The sequence below is a fragment of the Coenobita brevimanus genome, chromosome 66 (genome assembly GCF_032717465.1).
Source record: "Coenobita brevimanus isolate Jiangsu-jjx chromosome 66, ASM3271746v2, whole genome shotgun sequence".
In the NCBI taxonomy this organism is placed as follows: Eukaryota; Metazoa; Arthropoda; class Malacostraca; order Decapoda; family Coenobitidae; genus Coenobita; species Coenobita brevimanus.
In genome coordinates this window covers 20,697,028-20,711,818 of record NC_137019.1, presented here as the reverse complement: position 1 = coordinate 20,711,818, position 14,791 = coordinate 20,697,028, and the positions used below count along the sequence as shown (strand labels likewise).

Sequence of the window (14,791 nt, the reverse complement as noted above, 5' to 3'; positions counted from 1 at the left end):
TTACTCTTGGAAGGTGCTGGTAAAATTTTGTACTAGGATGGTGGGAAGTTATATAAAGGTAAGTTTTCCTCCTGAACACTTTATTCTCACTGCATTTCCGTACTCTTACTTATCAGTGTTGTGTGTTTTTATTAGCTTATCTTATAGTGTAAACCCCAGCAAAGATGGTGGTATACTATTTATACTAGTATAACCAATTTCCGATGGCATATTTGTCCGTGGAATTTTTTTTAGTCCCGGGAGCAGTCACTCGTCACAGATAACTGATTTTCAGAATGACTTCAGGTTTTTTGTGGATTTTTATCGGTTATGCATTGTTTTTTTTATGTTTAGCATCAATATAGATAATCCTGTGTGTGTTTTGATGTCTCAGTATGGTTGAATGACTGAAAAACAGTATTAAAATTAGGAGGGGTACTGTACATACAGTAGTGTATAGGTTGGGTGTTATTTGGTTTTCATTTTTTTTTTTTTTTTCATGGTTTTATTGGTGTTTAGCATTAATATGGATAGTCTTATGTGTGTTTTGATGTCTCAATATGGCAGAATGACCGGAAAACAGTGCCAAAATGAAGAGAGGTTCTGCACATACAGTCATGTATAGGTCGGGTGTTATTTGGATTTCATTGATTTTGTTTTCATGGTTTTCTTGGTGTTGAGCATTACTTTGGATATTCCTATGTGTATTTTGATGTCTAAATATGGCAGATTGACCTGAAAGCAGTGCCAAAATTAGGAAGGGCACTGTACATACTGTAGTGTATAAGTAGGGTGTTTTTTGGTTTTCAGCATTTTTTTTTTTTTTCATGGTTTTCTTGGTGTTTAGCATTACTTTGGATATTCTTATGTGTGTTTTGATGTCTAACTATGTCAGATTGACCTGAAAACAGTGCCAAAATTGGAGGGGTACTTTATGTACAGTGGTCTATAGGTAGGGTGTTTTTTTTTTTTTTTTTTTTTTTTTTTTTTTTTTTTTTTCATGGTTTTCTTGGTGTTGAAAATTATTTTAGATAATCCTATGTGTGTTGTGATGTCAAAATATGGCAGAATGACTAGTAAGCACTGCCAAAATAAGGAGGGGTACTGTACGTACAATTGTGTTTAGGTAGGGTGTTTTTTGGTTTTCAGTGTTTTTTCTGCGTGGTTTTCTTGGTGTTTAGCATTACTCTTCCTGGGCATAAAAAAAAAAAAAAACTCTGAATATTCCTTTGTGTGTTTTGATGTCTGAATATGCCTGAATGACCGGAAACCACTGCCAAATTAAGCATAGGTACTGTACAAACAGGTTAGGTATAGGTTGGAGGTTGGGTATAGGTAGAATCTGGGTATGGTAGGGGAATAGTGTTCATTATCCAGATGTCGCCACTACCCGAACATGTCTTTGGCTCTATTATGTCTGGATAAATGAGGAATTACTGTATTAAGTGAATGGATGTGTGACCCATTTTCCTGGTCAGTGATGGTTTTCAAGCCTTTTTCTGTGTCTCTTTCTGGATTCTTCCTATCCTATGTCTTAGAGGGAAAGAAGGTAGTTCCAGATTTCCAAAAATATCAGTTTTTCAGAAGAATTTTGACAGTTGACTGAAAAATAAAAAGTGAAGAATATAGCTACAAAAAAAAAAAAAAAAGCTGGTATGGTTTAGTTGCCAGCCTTCCTGTTATTTATAAAAAGTGCCAGTAGAGCTGCAAAGAAGGTGGTTGAGGAGACAAAGGGGAAGACAGGAGGAAGCAACTTCTGCGAGAAGAGTGGAGAAATTGCAAGATAGTGAGAAAATGACGGAGTATAAGAGCATAGTGGAAGAAAGATTGGGAAGGTATGAGCTAGAGCAGATGGAAGGGGTGGAAGACGTATGTAAGATATTCACGGAAGAGATAAGCGCAGCGTGTGAGGCGGTTTGTGGAGTGAGGAGGAGATGCAAGGGTGTGCAAGGGACAGCATGGTGGAATGATGAGGTGAAACGAGCTGTGGAACAAAAGAAGAAGGCATATAGTGAATGGTTAGCGAGTAGAGGTAGGGGAGAAGATGAGAGAGAGAAGAGAGAGGTATATGTGAGCAGGAGAAGGGAGGTTAAGAGACTGGTGAAGGAGAGTAAGAAGAAAGTGGATGAAGAGTTTGGGAGGAATCTGAGTGTGAAATGGAGGGAGAGTAAGAAATTGTTTTGGAAGGAGGTAAAGAAAGTAAGGCAGTGTGAAAGGGGAAATAGTAGGGGAGTGGAAGATAGGAATAATAGATTGTTGGTGGAGAAGAGAGAGAAACTGAAGAGTTGGAAGGAGCACTTTGAGGATTTGTTGAATGTAGAGAGTGAGAGCAGTGCGAGTATAAGTGGTTGGGGAATGGCTGGGAGAAGAAGAGATGAGAGGAGGGAGGAAGAGATCAGTAGGGCGGAAGTAGTGGAAGCGATGAAGAAGATTAAGTTGGGAAAGGCCCCAGGAATTGATGGAGTGTGTGGTGAAATGCATGGGTATGGGGGTGAGATTGTTGTGGAGTGGATATGGAAGTTGTGTAGATTGGCTTGGGAAGAGGGAAGGGTTCCAGAGGACTGGAAATCAGGTATAATTGTTCCTTTATACAAAGGAAAAAGGGAGAGAGAAGTATGTGGTAACCATAGGGGTATTTGCCTACTTAGTGTGATTGGTAAAATATATGGTAGAATACTCATTGATAGGGTTAGGCATATGACAGAGGAGCTAGTTGGAGAAGAACAAGGGGGATTTAGGAAGGGAAAAGGGTGTATAGATCAGATATTTGTTCTAAGATGTTTAGTGGAGAAGTATCTAGAGAAGGGAAGGAAAGTGTATGCTGCCTTCATGGACTTGGAGAAAGCTTATGACAGAATAGATAGGCAAGGTATGTGGAAGGTATTAAGAATATATGGAGTGGAGGGGAAATTGTTGAGTGCTGTGAAGAGTATGTACGTGGAAGCTAGGGCTACGGTGCAAGTGGATGGTGAGCTGAGTGAGTTCTTTGATCTCAATGTGGGACTGAAACAGGGTTGTGTGATGTCTCCATGGCTGTTTAATATATACATGGATGGGGTTGTAAAGGAGGTGCAGGGTAGGGCAGTGGATGTGGGGGTGGCTCTAATGAATGAGGGTGAGATTTGGAAGCTTCAGGTGTTGCTGTTTGCTGATGATATAGTACTGTTGAGTGAAGATGAATGGGAGTTGCAAGGTTTGGTGAATGAATTTGGGACAGTGTGTAGGAGGAGGAATCTGAAAGTTAATGTAAACAAAAGTAAAGTTATTGTGTTTGAGAGGAATGAAGTCACAGAGTGTGCAGAGAGGTTGGATGGTGAGGATATGGAGAATGTGAGTGCATTCAAGTACTTGGGTAGTGTGATGAGTAAGGATAGAACTTTGGGGGATGAAGTGCATGAAAGGATACAGCAGGGAAGGAAGGTTGTTGGTACACTGAAAGCAGTGATGAGAAATAGGGAGGTGAGTCTGGAAGTTAAGAAGTCACTGCATGATAGTATTGTGATCCCTACCCTGACATATGGAAGCGAGGCATGGACCTTGCAAGAGGGGAACAAGTCAAGAGTGAGAGCAGTGGAAATGAGTTACTTGAGAGGAGCATGTTGAGTGACGTGGAGGGACGGGTTGACGAATGAAGAAGTGAAGGAATGCTGTGGGGTGGATGTGGATGTGGTTGAGAGGATTAGGAGAAATACACTGGGGTGGTTTGGACATGTGAAGAGAATGGAGAATGAAAGACTGACTAAGAGGGTGTATGTAGGTGAGGTGGAGGGAGGGAGAGGGGGAGGTAGACCGAGGATGAGGTGGAGGGATGGAGTTGAGAGGTATATGAGGGAGGGGGGGGTGAGTTGGGGGGAGGGTAGTCAAATGGTGGGTGACAGAGCGACTTGGAGGCGTTTTGTCTGCGGCCACCCTTTGTGGGATTAGGGCGTCGGGCTATAGATAGATAGATGGTCAGTAGTTTACAGTAACCTGTCTTGATTCTGTCCCCATGAAAAAACAAATTTTTGTTTTTTGCTAAGTTTTGACACCTGAACCACCAAAACCATGACTGTGGGATAAATAATTTGAGCATGAATAAAATGAGCATTAGATGAATTGTGAATTCGGTGGGTTTCAGTATGTCTATCTATCTATCGCCAGACGCCTCAATCTCGTTTGGGGTGGCCACAAACAAATCGCCTCCAAGTCGCCCTGTCCGCCGCCATTTCACTCCCCTGCTCCCAACTCACCCCCCCCCCCTCTCTCTCTCATATACCTCTCCACCCCATCCCGCCATCTCATCCTCGGCCTCCCCCTCCCTCTTTCCCCCTCCACCTCACTCACATACACTCTCTTTGTCAGTCTTTCACCCTCCATCCTCTCCACATGGCCAAACCACCTCAGTGTGTTCCTCATAACGCTTCCTATCACATCCACATCAACACCACAACGCTCCTTTATATCCTCATTCGTCAGCCTGTCTCTCCATGTGACTCCACAGGCTCCTCTTAAATAACTCATTTCCACTGCACTCACTCTTGACTTGTGTCCTTCCAACAACGTCCAAGCTTCACTTCCTTACGTTAGAGTTGGTATCACAATACTATCATGTAGTAACTTTTTCACTTCCATGCTCACTTCCCTGTTTCTTATCACTGCTTTCAAAGAACCAGCAACCTTTCTTCCCTGCTGTACCCTTTCAAGAACTTCACCCTCCAAACCTCCATCCTTACTCATCACACTACCCAAGTACTTAAACGTACTCACATTTTCCAATTCCTCACCATCCAACCTCGCTGTACATTCACTGACTTCACCTCTCTCAAAGACCATCACTTTACTCTTCCCTACATTCACCTTTAGATTCCATTTCTCACACACTCTCTCAAACTCATCCACCAAGCCTTGCAGCTCCCCTTCGTCTTCACTCAACAACACAGTATCATCTGCAAACAACAGTACAGGGGGTTTCCAAACACTATCCTCTCTCACCAGGGCCACTCCAACATCCACTACCCTACCCTTTACCTCTTTTATTACCCCATCCATGTATAGATTGAACAACCATGGAGACATGACACATCCCTGTTTCCACCCAACTTTCAAAGAGAAAAATTCACTTAGTTCACCATCCACACGCACTGCAGCCTTCGCACCATCGTACATACTCTTCACAGCATTCAACAACTTCCCATCTACTCCATATATTCTTAACACTTTCCACAGTCCTAGTCTATCCACCCTGTCATATGCTTTCTCCAAATCCATGAAAGCCGCATACAACTTCTTTCCCTTCTCTAGAAACTTTTCCACTAAAGATCTGAGAATGAATATCTGATCTACACAACCTCTTCCCTTCCTAAAGCCTCCCTGTTCTTCTCCAACTAATTTCTCTGTTCTTTCTCTAACTCTGTCAATAAGTATCCTACCATACACTTTTCCTATTATACTAAGAAGACAAATGCCCCTATGATTACCACACACTTCTTTTTCCCCTTTTCCTTTGTACAAGGGAATAATTATACCTGACTTCCAATCCTCCTGGACTCTACCTTCCTCCCAGGCCAATCTGCACATCTTCCACATCCATTCTACTACTATCTCTCCCCCATGCTTCAGCATTTCACCACACACTCCATCAATTCCTGGGGCTTTCCCTGATTTAACTTTCTTCATTGCTTCCACAACTTCTATCCTACTGATTTCTTCCTGTCTTCTCACCTCCCTCCTTCTCCCAGCCATTCCCCAACCATTTACACTCACATTACTTCCATCCTTTACGTTCAACAATTCCTTAAAGTGTTCTCTCCATCTGCTCACTTTTTCTCCCTTCTCCACTAGTAATCTACCATTTTTATCTTTCACTCCCCTGCTAACTTCGGTTCCACCCTGTCTTACTCATTTCACCTCTCTCCAGAACATTTTCTTACAGTCCCACCACTATACACTCAAATTCCTTCTAAATTCCTCATCCACTCTCTTCTTACTCTGTCTTACTAATCTTTTCACCTCTCTCTTTCTTTCTACATATAACTCTCTCTTCCGCCTCTCAACCTCTTCCACGCCCCTATTTCTCATCCATTCATTGTATGCTTTCTTCTTTTGTGCCACATCCTGTTTCACCTCTTCAGTCCACCACGCTGTTCCTTGCACCCCCCTCCGTCTTCTCTTCCTTCCACACACCACATCACATGCTGCACATATTTCTTCTGTAAATATTCTACACACACTTCCATGTCCCCCATCTGCTCCAATTCATATTTGCCCAATCGTTCCTCCACTTCTCTCTTATACTTTGCCTTTTTCTCATCCTCTTGTAACCTTTCCACTCTCCTTGCAACTACTCCTTCCTCTCATCTTTCCCTTCTTCTATTCCTCCATCTTACTTGAACTTTAATTCTGGCCACCACCAGGTAGTGGTCAAAAAGTCCACTCCCCCAACCTCTATAAACTCTTGCATCCAATATACATCTTCGCATCCTTTCATCCACACACACATAATCAATCATTGCCTTCCTTTCATTCATTTCACCACCCACCCTTCTCATCACTCGCCATGTATACCTGTGGATCATTTTATGCCTGAAGAGGGTATTGGCTATCACCAACCCCCTCCCAGCACAAATGTCCACTAACGCACTCCCATTCTCATCTATCTCAGCAGGCACACCCCACTCACCAACTATTCCATCCACCTTCACATTCCCAACTTTACCATTCATATCACCAATCAAAAACACTCTCTCATTCCTTCCAAACTTTTCCATGTACACTTCTACATTTGTCCAGAACTCTTCTCTCACTCTTCTAGCACGATCTTGCATTGGCGCATACACACACACAATCGCCCACATTTGTATTCCAACTTTCAACTTTACCCACACAATCCTTGATCCAACTGATCCATACTGTCTTATGCTCCACTTCCATCTTTTACTCACAACTATACATACTCCTTCCTTTGCCTTCTCATTCTCACCTACTCCTGCACATATACCCCATCCATACTCCCATTCTCTCACACTTTCTCCTCTCCATTTTGTTTCAGTTATTCCATATACATCCACTTTCGCATCCTCAAGCACCTGAACAATCTCTCTCTCTTTCACCTCATCATTCGCTCCCCTTACATTCCAAGTTCCAATTACAATGTCCTTTGTCCGGTCCTTGGTCGTCATCGTTTGGTCAGTCCTTGTCCGAGGCTTATTGTTTATTTTTTTAGTTCGTTGTTTTCCGGGGAGGGGCAGTAACCCTCCGCCAACCCTTTTAGTCGCCTTTTACGACAAGCAGGGATTTTGGAAATAGCACTGTATTACCTATTATTTGCTTCATTGCTAGGTTGTACTGGCCCGAGAACTTGGTTTGCACTATGCTGCTGTTGCCATGGCTACTGACTATGACTGCTGGAGAGAAGGAGAGGAGCCAGTATCTGTTGAGAAGGTGATGTCAGTCTTCAGGTAAGTGCTGGTAGTACTGTTTTGGATGAAGGTAAGCACTTGAAAATAACTCAACCCACCTCTGTGGTCTGTGAGAAATGGGGTTAGGATAATGATGTTAATGGCTGCACTGTAGTTCTTACAAATCCTCGCTTCCCCAGGGTTGTTTCACCCCAAAACTTCAAACTACAGCTGTTCAAGTCCAATTGTTACAGATTTTTTTTGAATGGAGATCACCTGTAATTTGGTGTATGGATTATGTTTATTATTAATTCGTTTTTTTTTCCTCTGTTCTGTTATTTAACTTGTACAATCCCAGGCATTTTTGCAATTTTATACCCACTCAATCCCGGACCAAAAACGGAAAAAAATTTTTATTTCGTAAAACAATCCAAAAGGACATATAAATCAAGGAAAAGCAAAAAAAATGTATTCCTTATAGGAGAAATAAGAGCAGGATGGCCATCCGTCGTGTTTTCAGCCCAGTTTCCCATGCCCTGAGCAACGTTTTCCCGCCTAGCCTGGAGGGGGGAGGAGGACTGGAAGGGGAGACTGGAGAATTCTTTGTTCTCAGTATCCTTCTCCATTGGCTCATATTCCTCCCCAGAAGAGTCATCTAGGTCTTCTTCTGAAGAATCGCTAAATGAAGGCACAGAAGGGTCCGTGTGACCATTTCAACAGCCTCCTCCAGCCCAGTGAGGCGGAAACTTGGCATGATTTTCGCGACATCCTGACGCTACGACTTACAGTGGCACGCTGATGTTACCCACCCACACAGAACCAAAATCAGTGCTGCAAGTGCTTGGGCACAGTGTTGCCAATACAATAAGCTACTCCTTAGCAAAATAATTAGGTAGACTGGAGCAGTTTGAGACACGCCACAATTCTCGAATTTAGTTGTCGGCACCATCATGTCGGTGGGATTAACCAGGACTTTTTGTACTGTCATCACCATGCCGACGGTGGGATGTTACGGGTTAAAAAGAAAAATATCCTTAAAAGTTATTATTGAAAAGTATGATATACACTAACTACACTCAGTTTGCTCAGTTAATTTGCTGACTGTTAAATGCCACTGTATTCCCTGGTAGCCTAATTGTTGAAGAGTGTACAATTATGGTGTATGAAAAATCACCAGGCTGGTCCTTTACCACAGACCTGTTGTTTGATAAATTAGCATAACCAAAAGTGGTCCAGTTCTGGAGATAAGACATCCACAAGCATTATAACTGGTTCCTGAATGAGAAGTTTGACTGGAACAGGGAAGGTTTGTCAGCAGATGCAGTGTTTGCTCCTTGGCCCTTGATTAGTGTTGCAACTGTGAGCAAGTCAGGCTGAAGGCCTCAGGAGATATAGGAGTGGGATTAGTTACTGAATTGATAAATTCTGATATATATGAGTGTGTTGTCCCAGATGACTGGCTGAAGAGTGTGATTGTAAATCTGGACAAGGGAAAGGGTGATGCCTGGAAAGAGGAAGTTACAAAGGCATAAAACTTTTGGACCAGATAGTGAAGGTAATGGAGAGAGTCTTAAAAGGTACGATTAGGGAAAGAATGAATATTGATGAGATGCAGTTTGGGTTTATGCTAGGCAAAGAAACCACTGATGCCATATTATTTGTCCGCCAGCTTTAGGAAACTTATTGTTACGTCCACGTCCCACATTGCTGCAGGCTTCAACAGCAGTACTTCAGTATAGGAAGGACATCGCCCAGTGAATCGTTCTTCGTAGGGTCTGCCTTTTAGTTTATGCAAGTTCAAGGGGGAGTAGACTGTAGCACCAGTCGAGCAGGGCAGTACTTCCAAGATGGATGGAAAGCTGATGACAGGGAGAGCTGGAGCTCCTGTTTCATCAGCCCTCGGGACTAGTTCTTGACCATCCCCCTTTGCTGAACTTTTTCAGTTCTCAGTAACACAGAGAGTAGGCCAGCATGCTGTCCTCTAACTCTAACTATCAACACCAAACTACATGCACAGTACACACCACACTTTCTTTTCCAAAATTAGAAAAAATCATGGCAGTCCAACACGTGGCCTCGGAGTCCCTTGGGGCGGGGACCATAAATGCCCCCACCTTCTGTGCCCCTCTCCCAGTGACAACTCGAGCTGCCTGGAACCACTGTCTGACTCTGTTCTTCTTCATTTCTGCAACATTCGCGGCCATTCCTCTAACTTTCACTTTCTTGAGCACCACCTCTCCTTCTCTAAACCTCACCGTCTTTTTCTAACTGAGACTCAGCTGTCTGAGGCAGCTGACAGCAGACCCTTTTCTGTATCCTCCTACTTTCTCGATACTCATTTCAAAGCCAAAGGTGGCTGTTGTGTATATATACGCAACAACTTATCTTGCTCTTGTGTTCCTGAACTCGATTCTTCTGAATTCTCTACACTCTGGCTTTGGCTTTCCTGTCATTCTCTGACTAAATATATCTGCGCTGTTTACTTATCTCCTAATTCTAATGACTATCAAATATTCTTTGACTATCTTACGTCTACGATGGAACGCATTCTATCCATCTCTCCTTTCGCTGAAATCTCCATTCTAGGAGATTTCAATGTTCACCACCACCTTTGGCTCTCCTCTCCTTTCACTGATTCACCTTGTGAACAAGCCTACACCTTTTCGATCCCTAATGACCCAGAGCAGCTTGTACAGCACCCTACCCGTATCCGTGACCGCCTTGGAGAGAGCTCCAACATACTTGACTTCTTCCTTACAACTAATCCTTCTGCTTACACTGTTAATCTTTTCTCTCCGTTGGGCTCCTCCGATCACAACCTTATCACCTTAACCTGTCCTATCGCTGCGGTACAGCCTGTGGACCCTCCAAAGAAATGTCTGTGGCACTTTGGAGCTGTGGATTGGGAGGCCCTCAGGCAGTACTTCTTTGATTTTCCCTGGAATGATTATTACTTCCATGGCCAGGAGCCATCTGAGTGTGCCTTCCGCATTACAGAGATTATTCTCTCGGGCATGGAAGCATACATTCCTTTCCCATATCCTTTGACTAATGCAAGAAAGCCTTGGTTTAATCATGCTTGTTCTAATGCTGTCCACAACAAGGAGAGGGCCTATAAATGGTACCAGAGCCAACCCACCCCTGAATCACACCTTTTATACATTTCTGCCCGGAATCGTAAAAAGTCTGTTCTTTGCTCTGCTAAAAATGATTTCATCTGTACTAAATGCTCTCAACTCTCCGACTCGAATTCTTCCCGCTCCTTCTGGCATCTTGCCAATAACCTTTTGAACAACTTTACCTCATCTTCCTTCCCTCCTCGTTTCTACTCTGATGGCTCTGTAGCTATTTCTTCTACTGATAAAGCAGATCTCGTCACTCAGACTTTCTCCTCCAATTCCACCTTAGACGATTCTGGTGCTGTTCCTCCGTCACTTCCCCCTTCTGACTTCCTCATGGCTGACATTAAAATTTCTTCAGCTGATGTATTTTCTGCCATCACAGACCTCAATACTAATAAGGCATATGGGCCTGAGGGAGTCCCTCCTGTTGTTCCCAAAAACTGTGCTTTTGTGCATACACCCTGCCTAGGCAAACTCTTTCGTCTTTGTCTGTCAACTTGTACAGTACCTTTCCTTCTTGCTGGAAGTTTGCTCTCATTCAGCCAGTCCCAAAGTAGGGTGACCATTCCCAGCCCTCTAACTGTCGTCCAATTGCTTTAACATCCAATATCTCAAAAGTTTTCGAGTCAGTTCTTAATAGAAAAATTTTAAAGCATCTGTCCTATCACAACCTTCTTTCTGATCATTAGTATGGGTTCCGTCAGGGACGCTCCACCATCGATCTTCTCACGAACCTTTCAGATATCTGGTCATCCTCCTTTCGGGACGGGGGGCGCGGTAGCACAGTGGTAGCGTGCTGGACTTGTGATCGGGGGATTGCAAGTTCGAGCCTCGCTCGGGCTGCCGTGCCAGGAGGGGTAGCTCCCTCCTGTAACCCTAGCGGGGCTATATAGTCCAATACAGGGCTTAGCTCGGGGGAACTCCATTTCTCCCATTTTTTCTCCTTTCGGGACTTTGGCGAAAGCTTTGTCATTGCACTTGACATCTCAAAGGCTTTCCATCGAGTCTGGCATAAATCTTTAATTTCCAAACTGCTCTCTTACGGTTTCTATCCTCCTATCAGTGCCTTCATCTCTAGCTTCCTTTCTGGTCGTTCTATAGCCGCTGTTGTAGACAGCTGTCATTCTTCTCCTAGATCTATTAACAGTGATGTTCCTCAGGGCTCTGTCCTATCACCAACTCTCTTCCTTTTATTCATAAATGACCTTCTAAGCTGTACATCTGACCCTATTCACTCATACACTGATGATTTCACCCTTCACCTTTCCATTCGGTTCCCGCAACGTCCATCTCGGCCGTTACTTCAGCAAACAAGGGATGAGGCTATGGCACACCTATTGTCTGACTTGGCTCATATCTCTGACTGGGGTAAAAATAATCTGGTTGTTTTTAATGCATCAAAGTCTCAGTTTTTACACTTATCAACCCAACAAAATCTTCCACAGGTATACCCACTAATGTTTAATGATATTCAGCTTAATCCTGCATCATCCTTGAACATGCTTCGGGTTTCATTTACCCGGGACTTAACTTGGAAAGATCATATTACATTTCTTGTAAAATCTTCTTCCAAGAGATTAGGTGTGCTAAGCTGACTCCGTTCCTTCTTTACCCCTGCACAATTGTTGACTCTATACAGGGGTTTTATCTGCCCCTGTGTGGAGTACAACTCTCATGTGTGGGGAGGCTCCCTACATACAGCTCTTCTCAATAGGGTGGAGTCAAAGGCTTTTCATCTTATTAACTCTCCTCCTCCTACTGACTCCCTTCAACCTCTGTCTCTTCGCCACATTATTGCATCTTTATCTCTTTTCTATCGCTACTTCAATGGTCACTGCTCCTTTGAACTGTCTGCATGCATTCCTCCACCTCTACAATGGGCGCGTAGCACCGGTCTAGCAGCGAACTCTCATCCCTTTTCTGTCCAGCTCTCTAATGCAAGAGTTAACCGTTACTCCCAGTCCTTCAGTTATGCAACAGGTCAACTCTGGAATTCTCTCCCTCTGTTTGTATTTCCTGCTTCCTATGATCTCCAGTCTTTCAAACGCAGTGGGTCCAGGCATCTCGAAATGATCGGCTCTTTAATTGGACTCTCTCTTGTATTTTGTTTTTCTCTTTGAAGGAACAATTTTGCGGGCCCGCAGCGTTTAGTTCCTTCTTCCTCACAAAAAAAAAAAAAAAAAAAAAAAAAAAAAAAAAACTCAGGCGTCGTAATATCACAACCTCCTTGCATTCATAGTATTTATTCTCCAAGTAAATACACTGTATGCTTGCCAACCACACTTCACTGATTCCATAAGTACTGGAGCTACACTAACTTTGCAAGGCCACAAGTAAAACTAAACTGAAACTCCTCTATTCTCTCCCCTATCCTTTTATAATATTGCTCAATAGAGTAATCCCTCCACTATCCAATGTAATAGAGCCAAAGGCATGTCCGGAAAGTGGGTCCGTCCGGATAGTGGGCCCCTGGTTCCTGGACTGATACTTATGGACCCTAACTCAGACAACCACCTGCATAACTTTCTACTGGACCTGCATAGCACCTACTTAAGACCCTATTCACACAAATAAGGGACAAAGTATGAAATAAATGCAAAGGAACCAGAGAATGAGGAATTAGAAGTGAGTATGGAAAATATTTAGCAGTGTATAGGGTACTTACAACACGTCCGTGGCCGTTCGTTACAAAGGTTAACCCGCCTCCTCTAAGGCTCTGGCAGTGGTGAAAATGCTCTTGAAGCACGTATAGTAATCCAGTGTTGTGCTGCACTTAATCCTTTGCACTATGAGTTATAATTGTTTAACACTGCACATACTGCTCTTGATTGCACCATGCCAGTTTCAGCCGCCAGTTTACACTTTGTACTTAATCTTTGCACTCTGAATTCTAATTTCATAACACTGCACAACACTGTAAATTCCCATGTGGTCTGGTGGCGAGGTATTGGAGTTTATTCACTGTTTATTCACAAAAAACAAGCACGTGCAGCATCCATTGAATGAGCATCTAGTCAGGATGGTCGTTAGGTTGTAACTGACGAGGCTGGGAGGAAAGGGGGAAGCAGGCAGCGAGGGTAACCAGTTTCAAAGTACAGTTGAAAAAAAAGTCCCCCCCCCCCCAAGGGCCTGGGCCCAAAATGTCTGGTAAATGGGGAGTCCGGATAGTGGGCGTCTGGATAGTACAGGGATTACTGTACTTGATTGTTCTGGTACGTCTTTCTAGCAACAACAGTTCTCTATTCCAGAGCTTTCTTACATTGTGTAGCACTCTAAATGCTGAGCATACAAACTGGAATGAAATTACATAACTTGACAGCCACCTAAATAAAACATTTTGGGGAAAAAGAGAATACAAATTGATGCACAACTTTACAAAATACCTCCACCCACAACAGCAGGTTATCTGGCAACTCTGACTTGTAACTGAAATGTGAGAATTACTGGGAAGCTTCCAGTACCATGCAGCTAACACTCCTGCTTCTTTACCCTTAAACAGTGGGCTACTCTCTAATTTTACATCTGTGTGGGGCGAGTTATTCTGGAAAAAATAAAATGTTCCTAAATCAGGCAAAATATGCATAAATGGATCTGAATAGCTGAAAAAAAAAAAAAAATTGCTATTACTCACTTCAAATTGTGCGTGGGCTGGGTGGTGGTGAGAGGTGAGTGAGAGGGGTGGTGGCACGTCAAGGTTACTCTCAGTGGCACGCAACCGAGAGCAGGCAGGCAGAGTCTTGTTTTCTGCTCTGATTTGTAACAGCAGACTAAAACATATTATTTTTACCTTATGTACATTATTCTGTTTCTTCATGGTGCAGTTTGAACACTGCACACTATACAGTGGAGTCTCTTTTATCCTAAATTCTTTTAACTGTAATATGCCATTAGCCGTAAGTTTTACTAAAACGTTCTCATTTTGATTAACTGCAAAAATCTGAAATCTATCTGAAAATTCAAGCACGGCGGGCTTGTTTCATGCCACTGGCATTAGTTTACGGTTGCTTTGCTAGTCACTAGAGCGAGCGTTGGTTGTGCCATCCCCCATCCACCACCGCAGAAGATTTGGATGACGTGGGAGATGATGTGGATGATGTCGAAATGATTGAATAAGGATACAGAAAATATGAAATAACAATTAGGTTTAAGACTTTTTTTGTTCGAATTGCTTACAGTGAATTATGTAACTGTTTTGGTGAAGGTTTATATTTTAAGGTTATTTGAGTGAAGATTTATTTAAGTTGAAAGTTTCTATTACAGTTACAAAAGTGCAGTTACATACATAGGTACTACAGTGTATTAAGTGTTTTGGTG

The 14,791-nt window shown here is 43.0% G+C and overlaps 1 protein-coding gene across 2 annotated transcripts in view; it reads left to right on the top strand.

Annotated features, from left to right (window-relative positions):
* Mtap (Methylthioadenosine phosphorylase) overlaps window positions 1-14,791 on the top strand; it is a 219,110-nt gene that overhangs the window by 140,263 nt on the left and 64,056 nt on the right. For both annotated transcript variants that reach the window (XM_080276702.1, XM_080276701.1), the window contains exon 6: window positions 7,297-7,415. In XM_080276702.1, coding sequence (XP_080132828.1) covers window positions 7,297-7,415 — 119 coding nt within the window. The remainder of the gene's footprint in view (window positions 1-7,296; window positions 7,416-14,791) is intronic.